The 15271-nt window shown below is 35.8% G+C and overlaps 1 protein-coding gene across 1 annotated transcript in view; it reads right to left on the bottom strand.

Annotated features, from left to right (window-relative positions):
- Positions 1-4847: 4847 nt before the first annotated feature.
- Positions 4848-15271, bottom strand: part of MMP16 (matrix metallopeptidase 16) — a gene marked incomplete at both ends in the record, with an annotated part of 169265 nt that continues 158841 nt past the window's right edge. Inside the window, 3 exons of the mRNA XM_079533954.1 lie at positions 4848-5182; positions 6938-7053; positions 10497-10647. Coding sequence (XP_079390080.1) covers positions 4848-5182; positions 6938-7053; positions 10497-10647 — 602 coding nt within the window. The remainder of the gene's footprint in view (positions 5183-6937; positions 7054-10496; positions 10648-15271) is intronic.

The raw sequence follows: 15271 nt of genomic DNA, 5'->3' as shown, positions 1-15271 counted from the left end.
TTACACTTCTGGAAATAGAGCTTTCCAAAGACAGTCCTGGCAACAACAAATGGCAACAAGGAGCTACTGTTCTGTAATGACTGCATCAAAGATCTTACTGCTATAGCACATTGCTTCCTCCACCTCTGCAATTGGTAATAAAACCCTGGCCTCATTCTGAGAAGGTATGTGAGCCAGGACAGAGCAAGCCCCTGCAATCATATTGTTATTCATCTCCTTGTGCTACCTCCAGTTTAGGCTGCCAATGGTATGATAGCTTGCATTTCTACTTTCTTGAAAATGCAGTGACTGGAACATTCACCATTCAAATTGCTCTGTGTCTTTCCTAAGTGTTGCACTAGCAATGGCTCAAATGAAAAACAAACAAACAAACAAACAATCAAACAAACAAACAAAAATAGGAAATTTAGTGCTTCCACTTTTCTAACCAATTAGCTAGAATTCAATTATATAATCTGGTGCCAAAAACTAAATTTAACTGACGATGGGATTGTGAAATAAAACAGAAAAAAAGCTGAAAATTAAAAATTAAGTCTTATATACTATTTTTAATCAACAGCGCTTATGAGCAAAGGAGTCTTGAGCGGTGAGGTACACTGCCAAAGGAAAGCACAAGTCTACCCTTCATGTTTGAGTATATTACTTTTTGTAACTTTCATTCATAAAGTCAGCCTTTACCTATTTTTTCAATTATTCCCTCCCTTTGCCCATATTTGAAAACAGAAAAAGAATAAAAGTTCGCACAAAGATTTAAAATTTGTATTACATTTATTCAGGAGACTTGAAATGGCTCCTCTGGAGCCATTTGAGTCTCTCTCCATCTCAGCCTACCCAGTAAATACACACTCAGTTTTTAAAATATATTTCCTGATAAAAATTTGTGTGTACAGTCAATAACCTTTTCATAGTTTTATACATTAAAAGGCCAGAGGAAATGCTGCTATCATCTACTCTGGCCTCCTTCATCACACAGACCATAGAACTCTGAAGATACACAACCCTGTATAGCCAGCTCAATAGACTGTAATGGATTAACACAATGCATACTCACTTTTGAATTGTTCCACAGTACAGACTGTTACAGTAATAATATGGAAAATTTTATTAAAAAGTTTATGAAAAAGGTAATGGCACATGAGCAGGAACCCAGATTGCAGAACTCAAGGTATTTTCACTTTGTTAGTGCACATAATTATAGGCCTTGGTAGAAAAACAACTGTTTAAAAAATAACATTGTCTTAGAACTTTTACTTGAGTTCAAAACTAAATCAGGTAACATCACTAATTTACTCTGAACTTCTATAACATAAAGTCAGCCAGTAAGTATTTTGGAAATTACACTGAACATAATTGCTCCTACATGTTTTACTTACAGGAAACCTTTATGACTAAAAATAGGAGTATACAAGAGAATTGCTGACACAGTCTTGCTCTGTATGACATGAATATACCAATATAATATTACTTCTGCCTTTCTCTGTATATAATATCTATTCATTTTAGAGCAAAACAAACCAATCAATTTATGTATTCATGTATCTATGATGTACCATATACCACGCACTAGATTTATCACACTTACCTTCCTGCATAATTAAGTTCTCCAAGTGCAAACATTTTTGGTTACCTTATCAAAAAACAACAGTCAACATGCTCAGCACTTCTTTACTCTCAGGGAAATAGTTGCACAAAAAGTTAAATTTGACATGAAAGATATTTCAAAGCTTAAGTGAAAGTTTCAAGTGAATAAAAAAACAGATGTGATGCTGCTCTACTTAAAGATAATATAAAATCAGTTCCCCTGTTTAAAGGAAAACCGAATGAGGAGTAAGTAGTAGTGTTTGTATTTTTCCACCAACTATCCAAGGGACTAAATTGGAACAGGTAAGGAATCAATTTGTTCTGTCTGTAACAGAAAATAAGTATAGCAGTTTGCTGACAATAAAAAATGGGTTAATATATGCATGTACGTGTGTGTGTGCATGCATTTATAAATACACAAATGCATGCACACATACGCAGTCGTATAAAATGAACAAACGGGCACAGAATCCCAAATTGACCAAATGAGCTGATGTGCAGTAAATATCCTATGTTATTTAAGTGTGAATTAATATATATTTTCACCAACAACTGAACTGGATTTACTAAATAATGCTATGGGTTGATACTGGTGCAGTTCTAACCTACAGTATGCAGTTTCTCTACAAAACATCTCCAAAATGCCATCTGCATTGCATATTTGCTGTAAAACTATATCTTTTTTTTCTAATCTTCAATTTTGTTAGCCGTTACATATGTATATCTGTTTATGCTCTAAGAAATACAATTTGCAATGCTTCATAGCATGCCACATGTTCATAAAATAAGTTCTCAAATCAATATAAAATCATGTAATTGAACAAAAAGGCATACTACTTTTCATGCTATGCTCAATATAAATATAAATTCAAGGCAGTCAAGCTATCCATTACCAAAATAATAATAACCATAATATATATGTATATATACCTACACTCTCTAAAAAATGATCCAGTTATGTGAATTAAGAAACCAGTAAGAAATTGGCTGAATGTAGTACAAAAGTCTCATTTTATGTAAAAGCCAATACTGGCCATTTCAAGTATTTTAATACTTTCCTATAACCTTTTCATTAATAGCTAGCTATTTGTAGAAATGATAATTTTATATGGAAAATTGTAGTCAAGTTAAATTAAAAAATCACTTATACTGTATTTCATTTTTAGAGTGTGCACGTATACATAGCAAAATACCCTTCTACAGATCTATTATAAATATTTTAGTTTCTGTCTTTTCTTTCCTAAGAAAACATTTCAGCATTTCTTCTCTAATTTTGGATAATGTACATCAAGCCTTTTAAGAAATTAAACCATCTTAGTTCATTAACACCAGATTCCATTCCATTTGTGCCAGTTTGCAAGTTAAAGGTCAAAGAGCAAAGACATGGGACAGTACACTTTAAGGAAATTCAGACAGTGAAGCTGTTCACAGAAGACAATGTTTAACTTGGTAATGACAGTCAACAGGTCAATAATCAAGTTCAAGGCAAGCTGTTCATTGTTGCAAAAGCTACTCCCCTCAAATTCTGGCTTTCATAAAAAACCAGATGTCTGACTTTTAGGGTGCATCATTCTGACCATCTTTAATAAGTTCACAGCCCAGTGACTGTAAAGCCTATCACTGCAAGAAGCAGCTCCTAAAAATCAATAAAGAGGTCTGTCAGTTGCTGACTTTTCTCTAGGAAAAAAATATTGATACAAACCTGCTCTGCAGGTCACATGAAAATGACAATACTGCTGTTAGCACAAATTACACAAAATGACAAAATGCTTTGGTGGTCCCTTGGCTCTATTAATGATATCGTGTTTGGCTAAAGGCCAGAGATTTGACTAACCCTTTGAGAACTATAGAGAACATGCAGGGGAACACCAGAAGGTACTCATGCAATATCAGAGTCATCATTTTAGTTTTCCTTTGAAACTGTAACTCTATCTCTGCAGAGGTAAACTGAATTATCATGCAACATAGTTTAAAAGAGAAAGTCAAGACGCTTAGGATAAAAGGTTAGGCTATGAAACTGCAAGCAGTTCAGAAAAATCCTTCGTTTGGTTCCTTTAATCAGAAAGTAGCTGATAAATATAACTTTCTCTTTATGTTACTAATGCTTTTCTATCAATAATGCAAGTAATTAAACACTCACTTGCAGTCACAGGAAATCTGTTAAAGGAAAAAAAAAAAAAAAAAAAACAGATTAAAAAAAAAAAAAAAAAAAAGACCACTGTTCTTTCCTTTTAAAATTTCTATTTCCCAAACACAATCTTGTAATTTAATGACAATCAAGATTAACATCCAACAGACTCTGAAACTGATGCAATAGTTCTCAAAGGGTTACACCAAAGTAATACCAGTGTCAAGTTTCTCTATAGCATCACTGTTACTTTAGTTCACTGAAATCCACTTCAGAGACACACTGCTTTTTCACCATCCATTGGAATGAGTACTCCTGACAGACCTGTGAAAGGCCTGGGGCAGTTGGCTTGGTATAGCTTGGGAAAGATTATGCAAGAAAACCAACCCAAAAATCAAACAAGCCAATAAAAAGATTCCACTTGAATATAGTGATGAATATAAATGAGTTTAAAACATTGAGGACGTAGCCCAGAGCAGCTGTATAAAACACAAAATGAATGTATTATTAAGGCTGTTACTATATTGCAGATATTTTGGCCCCTTTTTTGTTGGAAAATGGCTGTCCGAACAGTCTGAAGTCCTGCATGTTATCCGGGTCTCCCACCTGGCAAGACTGGAAGTAGGAGTATAGGACTTTATCCATTGCAGACAGAAAGCAATCCTCTTTGGAGACAAAGCTGTTTTGGGTCTTCTCACTTTCCTGAAAGTTCCACTGTGAGTTGTTGTGGTTTTTTTTTTCTAAAAAAATTGACTTTCAGCAGAAAATTTTTCAGAGGGGAACAGGCCTTAAGGGAAAAATGTAGAAACATTGGAGATTTTGTTTTTTCCTCTTCCTTACTTAATCCTGATAGTTTATCTGGCGTTTAGTGTGCAGAGGAAAGGCCTAAATTGAATGACAAAGAAAGACAAAGGACTGAAGAAACAGCAGATACTGTGTATCATGGAAGCTTCCCAGCTGAGCGAATCACCACTCATGCGCGGGACAGGCAACCTCCTGGGTTTTAAGGATCAGCTTTGTTTCAGACTGACAGATGCCCGCTCCTAGCTAGGAGACTGCAGAACAGCTCTTGTGTTGAATCTCAAGTTACCACAAACTCCTGGGAGGGAAAGAAAAAAAAAAAAACCAAAACCCTACATCACACCCACTCTTGCATAGAGCGTTTGCAGTACAGTATGTGACGGGGTGTTCCTTTCCTTTTGAACTGGAACACAGTGTAAACCAAGACAAGGAGGCACAAGGCCAGGATGCAGGGAATGACAATAGCTATGGCTTTCACAGTGCTGGCTGTGTTGTCCAATTTGATAACAATGTCAACATCATCTTGAGGGCTGTGTCGGTCTTTGTCTCTATCTGTTGGTCCATCACAACCCATAAAATCCTTGAGGATGGATCTGGGATAGCCAGGTTCCACTCTGAGCATCTGGTTGTTGAATTTCCAGTACTCTTTTCCTTTGTAGAAATATGTGAAGCCTGAAGAAGAAATTTGAAATTATTAATGGTCAAATCATGTATTCTATACTTAATGACTGGAACTGTCATTACCAAATTATTTTATCACTAAAAGATAAAATACATGAGAAACACACCTAACTCACAGGCCTTTCAAATCTTTCCAAGTTTCATTTCTTTTCCATTTCTAGAAAATCTGTCATCCTATATCTTTTTATTGAATAAATGGGCATTTTATTTTCCCCCTATTTCTACAAACAATAACAGAATTCCAGAGAATACAGTCTTTGACAGATTAGGGTCAACTAGTTTGTTTATTCATTGAAAACCCAGCTGGAGCTGAAATAATCATGGCTAGGTCTATTCACTTTGAAGCATCCCAAACAGTTCTGGATGAGAAATACACTGAAATAAGTTTCAAGCCAGAAATAAGAACTGTCTCTCTTCAATTCCACTTAGCTTACAGCTGTACTTCAGAAGATGAAGAAAAGCAGTTTTGCCAAGAGAAAATGGTGCACGCAGATTTAAAATATCTGCACGGAGCTGTTATTAGATCATTCAGGTGTAAACCAATGTTATTACCAAACATACCTAACTGAAAAAAATTAAAATAATAATAATAAAAATAAAAAGCATAAAAATCTGACTCCCTGCCAAAAATCTCCATTACTTCAGTTTTTGGCATTAATATGTCAAGAAACAAACCTTCAGGACTCATGAATTTCCTCCTACTATTTATAGATGAAATGCAAATCGATGGATAAGCTATATCTAGACAAATTAGAGAGCTGAATAATCACCAACCACATGAAGTTTAACAAGAGTGAGTGCCAGATTCTGCACTTGGAACCCTGGCATACAGACAGGGCGTGAGATAGTGAAGAACATTCAACTAAAAGGGCTCTGGAAATCTTGTTTGACAGCAAGTTGAACATGAGTCAACAGTGTGCCCAGGAAGCCAGGATGGCCAACCATATCCTGAGGTCCATCAAGCATGGTACTGTTAGCTGATCAAACAGATTGTCCCACTGTATGCTGCACTGGTGTGGCTTCACCTTCAGTACTGTCTGCAATTTTGGGCACCACGGTACAGAAAACATAAAACTATTACAGAATGTCCAAAGGAGGGCTATAAAGATGGTAGATAGTTTAGAGGGGAAGAAGGTGTTTGAGGAGCAGCTGAAGTTGCTTGGTTTGTTCAGCTCAGAGAAGAGGAGGCTGAGGGGAGACCTCATTGTGGCCTACAGCTTCCTCATGAAGGGGAGCAGAGGGGCAGGCACTGATCTCTCTCTGGTGACCAGTGACAGAGCCTGAGGAAATGGCATGAAGATGCGACAGGGGAGGTTTGGGCTGGATTTCAGAAAAAGGTTCTTCACCAAAAAAGTGGTCAGGCACTTGAACAGTCTTCCCAGGGTGATGGTCATGGTACCAAGCTTGCTGGAGCTGAATCAGCACCTGATCACCACTCTCAGACATATGGTCTAATTTGCAGGCCATTCTGTGAACAGTCAGGAGTTGGACTCAATCATCATTATGGGTCCCTTTCAACTCAGGATATTCTATGATTCTATGACTCCATAATTTTCATTCATGTTAAATGGTACATGCAAACATAGCTTTTTTCACAAGAGAAAGTTCTATAGAAGGATATATTTCCTCTGTTCATAATTCAAAAATACCTCCAATGCTTAATATAAATAATCAATCACTCTTTTACTACAGTATCTTACATAAACATTGTTAGCAAATTATTAAATCAAAAATGTGTTTGCATACCATTCTCTTTGTGGACAAAGGCTCCCTGAGGCGATTCTGGGATACCTTTCCAAATTGTGATTGGTTTGGGATAGCCAGGGTCCATGGATCTCATTTCTTCACTGTACCTCCAGTACCTGCAAATTTTTTTTTAAATTATTATTATTATTAACAATGGGGAAAAAAGGTATTTATAACATAACAGATAATTAACACAGTTTACTCAGTGCATAGTTTTTTACTTCTAACACACACTATATCCAGTAGTCACAAATGGGAATACTTGAGTTCTTTTCTTTGAAAATGCTACCAGATAACAGAGAAAGTAAAATTATTTGTCAACAAGATAACTTCATGTTAGTTGGAAAAAAAGATTACTGCACTTTGACAACTGCATTAATGTGCTTCACTTAATAGTCAAGCAATTCTGATGTCTAGCACTTCTGCACAGTGAAACAGTGAGATGCAACATATATGAAAAAGGTCCAGAATATCTGAACTAACATTTTAATCACAAAACTGCCAGCATGATAAACTTGACTCCCTATGAAAATACATTCATATTTTGTTATCATATAATCATTAAATACATAGAAAATAAATTAATAAGTTTTTCTGCATCTTTGTCTGCCAGCCTTTCCCCAGTTTAAAAAGCCTCAGTATGCAAATTCTGGGTATTCTGATTTTCGGAGAAGTATTTACAGTTGTTATTTTCCTTACAGATAATGTTGATACTTTATTTGTCCTTATGCAGCTGGCTGAATTGCTGTGCACATCTACTGGCTTGGTTCTAAGAAATATCATACTCACACACATCTCTGTGTATTTTGATATATTTTGGTTAGCTTCACTAACCTAGAGCATCCTAAATTTTATTGGAGATTTATGTTTCCAAATTCAGCTTTATTCAAGTGAAAAATCATCTAGAAAGGCAGCTACACTGTTTCAGGACATCCAAAAAACCAGAGAATATAACTCCAGCATTGACAATTTGATCATTGCTAAAATCTAGAACCTTCTAATTTGAATAATCTCACTTCAGCTTTTAGAAATAGTTATGATATTTTCTGATATATTTAAGAGTTTTTAACTGGCTGATATTTTGTCCCTGTGAAAGTACTTAGACAATTCATCTCTTGGTCTCCTTTTTGAAAAAAGCAACACGGACGAAATTCCTCTGTGTCTCCCTGTAGGGCATTTTTTTGGATTTAAACTTCCAATGAAATTAAAGTCTCATACATATGGCAAGTTATACAAAGAACTATTTGCACTTAATTTTTCCTCTCTAATGCATACATTATTTTACAGCCTGATCTCTTAATATAGTTTCATGTACACGAATAACCAGTCAAGAAAGCAATGCTCTGTAATTTGAATGGAACGTCTTTCACAATGTACGTGGAGAAAGAGGCAACGTATCTTGCTAAGCAGCAAACAAAACAGAAAGAGAGGGAAAATAAATGAAAATGAACTGTGTGACTTTGGAAAAAAAAAAAAATAGAATATATTTACTAAAACATGTTTTTACCTGTATTTACTTTCCTCTGTCTACTTTCAACTACAAGAATATTAAAATTTAAAAGTGAAAAAATATTCAGTTAATAGTGCAAAAAATAGGCATAAACAAAGCCATGTGTCAAGAAGTGTATCAAGGCTGTTATTACCTTGTTCTACACTACTCAATTTTAAAGACAGGAATAAGAGAGGGTAAAATGTTTTTCTGTAGTTTTTCGTCCCTTCTTTGCTTTCATAAAATTATTTGGAAGAATTATCTAAAGTGTTTGAATGGATCATTTCAAATCATAATAATGATTGATACATATGTTAACTTAGCCATATGCATATAATGATATAATTTACCATTTGAAATAACTTATTTGAATCTTCTTTATATTTTATAGAAAATATTTGATGCCTGATACTTCATTGGTCTAACTGTTTCTTTCGCTAACCTTTGTTTAGGTTCTTCTCTGGAGCTCTTTGAGTGAAGTTTACTGTCAAAACAAATGCACATATCCCCGAGTTATATAAGAAATACGATTATTTTGATTATGGCATAATATTTTGGTTCCCTTTCATTCCTACCTCCTGCCACTACTCAGCTACATTTATGCTACACTTTTTTTCAGGATCAGACCAGCCCAATTGTAGATGTATACATACTACTAAAACCAGCGAAATTAAACTCCTTATTAAGAAAAAAAAATTGCTATCTAAATTATGCAGCTTAATGTAAGCTTAATGTAACACGAGTTTTTTTCCCACTGGTCATCAATACCCTGCAATAGATCAACTGTCTTTGCAAGTTTCATGTTCTTTAACCTTCTTACATATTGTAAAGCATTTTTATCCTGTTGAGTATTATTGTGCTTGTTAGCTCTAAGAAGAGATTTTCTTCATCAACAGATGTTTTTTTTCTAAAAGTTCATTTAGTCTTCTATTACTACCAGCAGTATTCTAAGAAAGTGTTTGTGTATGAAAGTACAAAAGGATGCTGATGAATGAAGGAAATAGAGGTCACATAAGATTCCTACTGCATATACTTTACCAAGAGCATGGAGGTGGAAAACCGTTATCTGAAAATGAACTTGCATTAAAAATATTACAAATATTCTCAACAAGAGGAAGAACATTATACAGATGTCTTTCTTCACTTTGAAAATGCCTGTTTCAAATGAAACCTATTTTTCAAACACCACAAAATTTTACTTTGTTGTCTACTTTCTTTACCATGAGTGTCAGAGAACATTTTTTTTTATTATTTTGCTTTTGTTTTTAAATAGCTTAACAATACAATTGGTCATGGAACTCTGTATTGCCATGACCATTGCCAATATTATAATACTGGTAAAAGATGATTAACTGTATTGTGCTAAACTTATCCTATGATGTACATTAAATAAATTTCTTGAGAGATTCAGTAATACTATCAATGTCTCAGAATCCTAAGCACTACACAACAATAACAGCAGCAACTGCACTATTACAAATAGTAATATAAATATTAAAGAAACTAATGAAGTTATTACGCAAATTATTTATGAGTATTCTGAACACATTAACCAATAAATATTGTAGCACCCTAAATACAGGTAAAATCCATCTTTCAAATAGCATTTAGAACTTCAAAAACTAGTGAGTTCTCTTGACATTTCTATAAAGCAGAAAAAAATTATTTCCCTCATTTCTACAGACAGGGAAATGAAGACAGAGACTAAGTGACTGTTGAAAGTCTGCCAGGACTCAGATTTTACCAACATTTTATCTTGTACTTTGAGTGCAAGACAATTGCATTATCTGGAGTAATTAGGTTTAAATTTGCCACAACTCTGACTTGCCTGTTGACTTCTAAATTATAATTTTCTACTAGAAACAGACAACACATTCCAACATGCTAACATTAATATAGGATATAAGAAATTTGAAAATAGTATGATCCTCAGTGCAAGAGGTACTAACTCCATCCACAGAAAACAGTAAACTACTGAGGGGACTTTTTTTGAGAAACAGTGCAAAAGATTAATGCTTAGTTGACATCCACATCCACCAAACTGCTTCCTTGAAGAACTCCTGTACCAACCTATCTCCTTTGAAGAAGTAGGTTTTCCCAACGTCTTCCCACCAAATTGCAGAGTCAATACCATGGGAAGGAATTCCGCTTCCAAGTGTTATCAAATCATGAGGATACCCTGGCTGGAGAGTAGTGTCCTTGAAAACCCAGAACTTGTTACCTGTACAAAAACATACATATACACATATGTATATGGGCGTTAGTCCTCAGAACTCACAGTACTGAAATGTACACATTCTAAAGAAAGACTCCCATGGGGCTACAGAGATTTTGCTAAATACACTGAAATGAAAAATGTTATATCGCTGCAGATAATACAAAATAAAATACATCTTACAGATACTCCGCATTTACTGAACACCTGTTATCTAATAGATCCACATAGTATTTTAATACCACCTAAATGGGAATCAAACTCAAAGTGCTCTGTGAAAAGTGATGTAGTATATTTACAATAATACTATGAGATAGATTTATGCTTCATGAAGAAAGTTACTTTTAAGACAAAATGAGATAAGAAAGCATACAAATAAATAAGAAATAGAAATCATTATTTTTATATAGACCATATTCTACTGTTACTCCATATTCTCTTTCTCTTAAAAAAAGTTAAATTGCTTATGCATAATGTACAGGGCTATTTCTGAAATAACTATAGATGTAACAGTATTTTTTCATATCGTGTTCACATTAATAACCTTAGTATGGCTTAAACACTGCAGACTGAGGTTCTGATGTAAAAATCACTTCTGAAATGAATGAAGGGTTGCCTTTAGTACAGCAATGCTCACATGAATCCCTACTGTTGCCTTTACTAGTTCAATATATTGTTTACATATGGGCATGTATGTCTATAAAAGCAAAATTGGCACCAATATTTTCCAGTATAGGCTCCAGTGTACCTGTATTTGGAGAGTTTTTTTCCTGTGCTCACTTCTGACTAGATAGCTTGACTCACCAGTCCACAACTCCAATTTGTTCTGGCTTCCTAGACAAGCTTATCCTTCTCAGCGTACACTTCCATGACTCATACCACTCACTTCACAGTCTCAGATCATAAGCCTTTAACCTAATGATATTTAATAATTCTGTCATCTTCCAGATCTTTCCTAGGGTCTTTTCAACATACTTAGTCTCATGATCTATTTCTGCAGTCACCCTTTCACTTTCACATTTTGCTTCCTTATAATTCTTTTTCAAAATCCACCTCTCACCTGTATTTTTTAGTAAATACTTTTCTTTCAAACATAGATATTTGGGGCTGAAAAAAGGTAATATCCTTATGTTCAGGCTGGATGGGTCTTTGAGCAGCAGGACCTAGAGGAAGTTGTCCCTGCCCATGGCAAGGGGATTGGATCTATGTGATCTCTTCAAACCTACATGATCCTTCCAAAGCCAAACTATTCCACAATTCTCTCATTCTACAACAAAATATATTTTCCTCAGATACATTTAGAAAGAGATCCAAAGAGATAAAATCAATGTAGTTCAATGTAGTCTTATTTACCTATTAGACTAGGCAGGCTGTTACACAAACTTAATATGTGAAGGCACTGTTCTGCATAAATATTCTAGAAGAAAGTGTAATATCAACCCAAGGATCTAGGATTAGATATATGCCAGTCACCAGGAGGAAAAATCCAAAAAGCTATTTTGCAGTTGGTTTTATATTTTAACTATCCCTCAGTAGTATTAAATATGAGTTTAAAGGGATCTTATTTTTCTTTAATCTCCCTGCTTGTACTGTAGGGATTTAAAGTACACTTTCATTTTATCACAGTTTTAATTAAGAGAGGGGATATAGTTTAAGGCCCTCCCATGCTGGGTTTCCAGAGTCAATTCTTTATCAACTTGTTTACAGCTGCTTGTCACCCACTTCCAAGTGCAGACACTACAGTTTGCTCAACAGATTCATCTTCTCCCCCTTGCCAGCTGAGGGAAGAAAGGGTTCAAAAAATGAATATGTGCAGAGCCATTTGAAGTACGAAAAATGAAAGTGACACAGAGATCTAAGAACATTTTTAACTGGAATTAAAGCCTGTGCTAACAAGACGTTTATCTTAACTGAGATTCCCTAAAAAATTCACTTAAAAGTGATGATGATAATGGTGATCTTCAGTATTTCACTGTCCTTACTCCTATGAGGTTTAACTTTCTCCCAGTTCAGATAACTGGACACAGAAGGCTTTAGATGCTAATGGCAGTCGCAAATGCGACAATAAGAGAAGTCACGTGTCTTGGATCTTACTAGTTGGTACTTACAGCATGAACAACAGATGGCATCCAGTGAATGATACTGAGCCAGCTCATTTCTGTTTCAGAAGATCATTCAAAATGACAGCTGTTGCACAGCACTGGGAGGCATATGCTGTGATGTATGTAATGCCATTACCTTTCCCCGTGTTTCATAAGTAAAGCCAATTGTTAGGAACTGATCATTATCAGCCATACCCAACAAGTCAAATTCAGCTGTTAACAAGATCAGATCATAGCAAAATAAACATCAGTCGAGTACATACCATTATAAGAGACAGCACTACTGAGTGAGGAATTTCTTTCATTCAGGTATAACAAAGTAGTATAAAGCAAATAAAGAAAGTACAGATGTGAGTACACAAGACTCAAGTGAGAAATTAAATCCTTCACAATTTGTTATTAGGAAGCAAATGCTTTTTGGATAAAAAGAAATAAATATAAATTTAAATATATAAAATACAGTATAAAAACTGAGACAGTAGGGCACTGAGAGCTTTAATATTAGTGGGCAAGGCTTGTATTGATTCAAACTATAGGAAATTGTATTTAACATTTACATAGGAAGATATGTTTAGTCTGCTACAACTGTGTTGATTGTTAATGGGAAGGTCTGTGTACAAGAAATTGAAATGTTCCATCTGGCTGCCAGTTTTTACTTTCTTTTTGTTTGTGTAGAGGGTTTTCTTTCTTTTCTTTTTTTTTTTTTTTTTTGTCTTTTTTCTCTTCTTAGCTTCTGTCCCTCTGCTGGTGGAAAGGTGGCTCTTGATCAGATAAAAATTACAGAAAAGTTTCAATAAGAATGAGAAGACTCTCATAAGAAAGAGAAGACTTATTGAATTATTATTATCAGACTCATGCTGACGACACCAAGCTGAGTGGTGCGGTTGATACGGTGGAAGGAAGGGATGCCATTCAGAGGGACCTCGACAGGCTGGAAAGCTGGGCTCGGGTGAACCTAATGAGGTTCAACACGGCAAAGTGCAAGGTTTTGCATTTGGGCCGGAAGAACCCCAGGCACCCGTACAAGCTGGGAGGAGTGGTCCTTGAGAGCAGCTCGGCAGAGAAGGACCTGGGGGTCCTGATGGACGAGAGACTCAACATGAGCCAGCAGTGCGCTCTGGCAGCTCGAAAGGCAAATGGGATCCTGGGCTCCATCAGGAGAGGGGTGGTCAGCAGGGGCAGGGAAGTGATTGTCCCTCTCTACTCGGCTCTTGTGAGGCCCCATCTGGAGTACTGTGTCCAGGTGTGGAGCCCTCAGTACAAGAAAGACATGGAGATTTTGGAAAGGGTCCAGAGGAGGGCGACTAAGATGATCAGGGGGCTAGAGCACCTCCCCTATGAGGACAGGCTGAGGGAGTTGGGCTTGTTCAGCCTGGAGAAGAGAAGGCTGCGGGGCGACCTCATTGCAGCCTATCAATACCTGAAGGGAACCTACACCCAGGAGGGGAGTAAACTCTTCATAAGGGCTGACAATAGCAGGACTAGGGGAAATGGATCCAAGTTGAAGGAGGGAAGATTTAGGTTGGATGTTAGGGGGAAGTTCTTTACGAGGAGAGTGGTTAGGCCCTGGAACGGGCTGCCCAGGGAGGTTGTGGATGCCCCGTCCCTGGACGTGTTCAAGGCCAGGTTGGACGGGGTCCTGGGCAACCTGATCTAAATGTGTATGTTTGGTGGCCCTGCTAGGCAGGGGGGTTGGAACTACATGATCCTTGAGGTCCCTTCCAACCCGGGTGATTCTGTGATTCTGTGATTCTGTGATTCTGTGAGAAGCATTCAAACTCTGAACCACATATTATAATGAGCTGAAATGAACTGCAAATGGTGCTTGACTATAATGAATATTAGCTTCTTTTATTTCTAAATTATATTTACGTATTTTAAAATGTACTAAAAATAAATATTTAAATTAGCATGATTTCATTTAGGTCGTATGCCACTTTCCACAAGTGAATAGTCAATGCACTTCATTAACTGTGATTATAATGGAAATAAAGAATATATGACAAAACTAAAATAATCATAGTTTCACCTTTCTTATACATAGCTAATGCCTGGTTAGTGTCCTACACAATATCCTAGGAAGAAATTTGCACTGTATTTATTCAACAAAGTTGTGGGGTTTTTTTTAGGTCTAGTTGGTGGGTTTGTTATCCTCACAGAGCTTAATAAAGCACCACATGTTTTATGAATTCTTGCCAATCTTTAGAATGTTTTATCTCTATGCAGTTATTCCCTAATGTAAGATCTAATTTAACAACAAGCAGAATGGTAAGGTCACAGGCTGAGAATGAAGAATGGGATAAAAAAAGACAAAATGTCTTACTTTTTCAATAATGCTTTGTTAAATATCATAACTATAGGGGAACAATTGAGGAAGATGAACTGTGATTACAGTTATTTGAAGGTTTCTCAGCAATCTATTCTTTGACATTCTCAAAAAAATAATAGAAATTAAAGTCTATCTGCATTGCAATGCATCCCTTAAAATATCAAATATTTAACTCCAAGTAGTCTTTGGACTATTTAGC

This window comes from Tetrao urogallus (genome assembly GCF_951394365.1).
Source record: "Tetrao urogallus genome assembly, chromosome: 3".
In the NCBI taxonomy this organism is placed as follows: domain Eukaryota; kingdom Metazoa; phylum Chordata; class Aves; order Galliformes; family Phasianidae; genus Tetrao; species Tetrao urogallus.
Note: the sequence above shows the minus strand (reverse complement) of the source record. Positions and strands in the feature narration are given on the sequence as shown.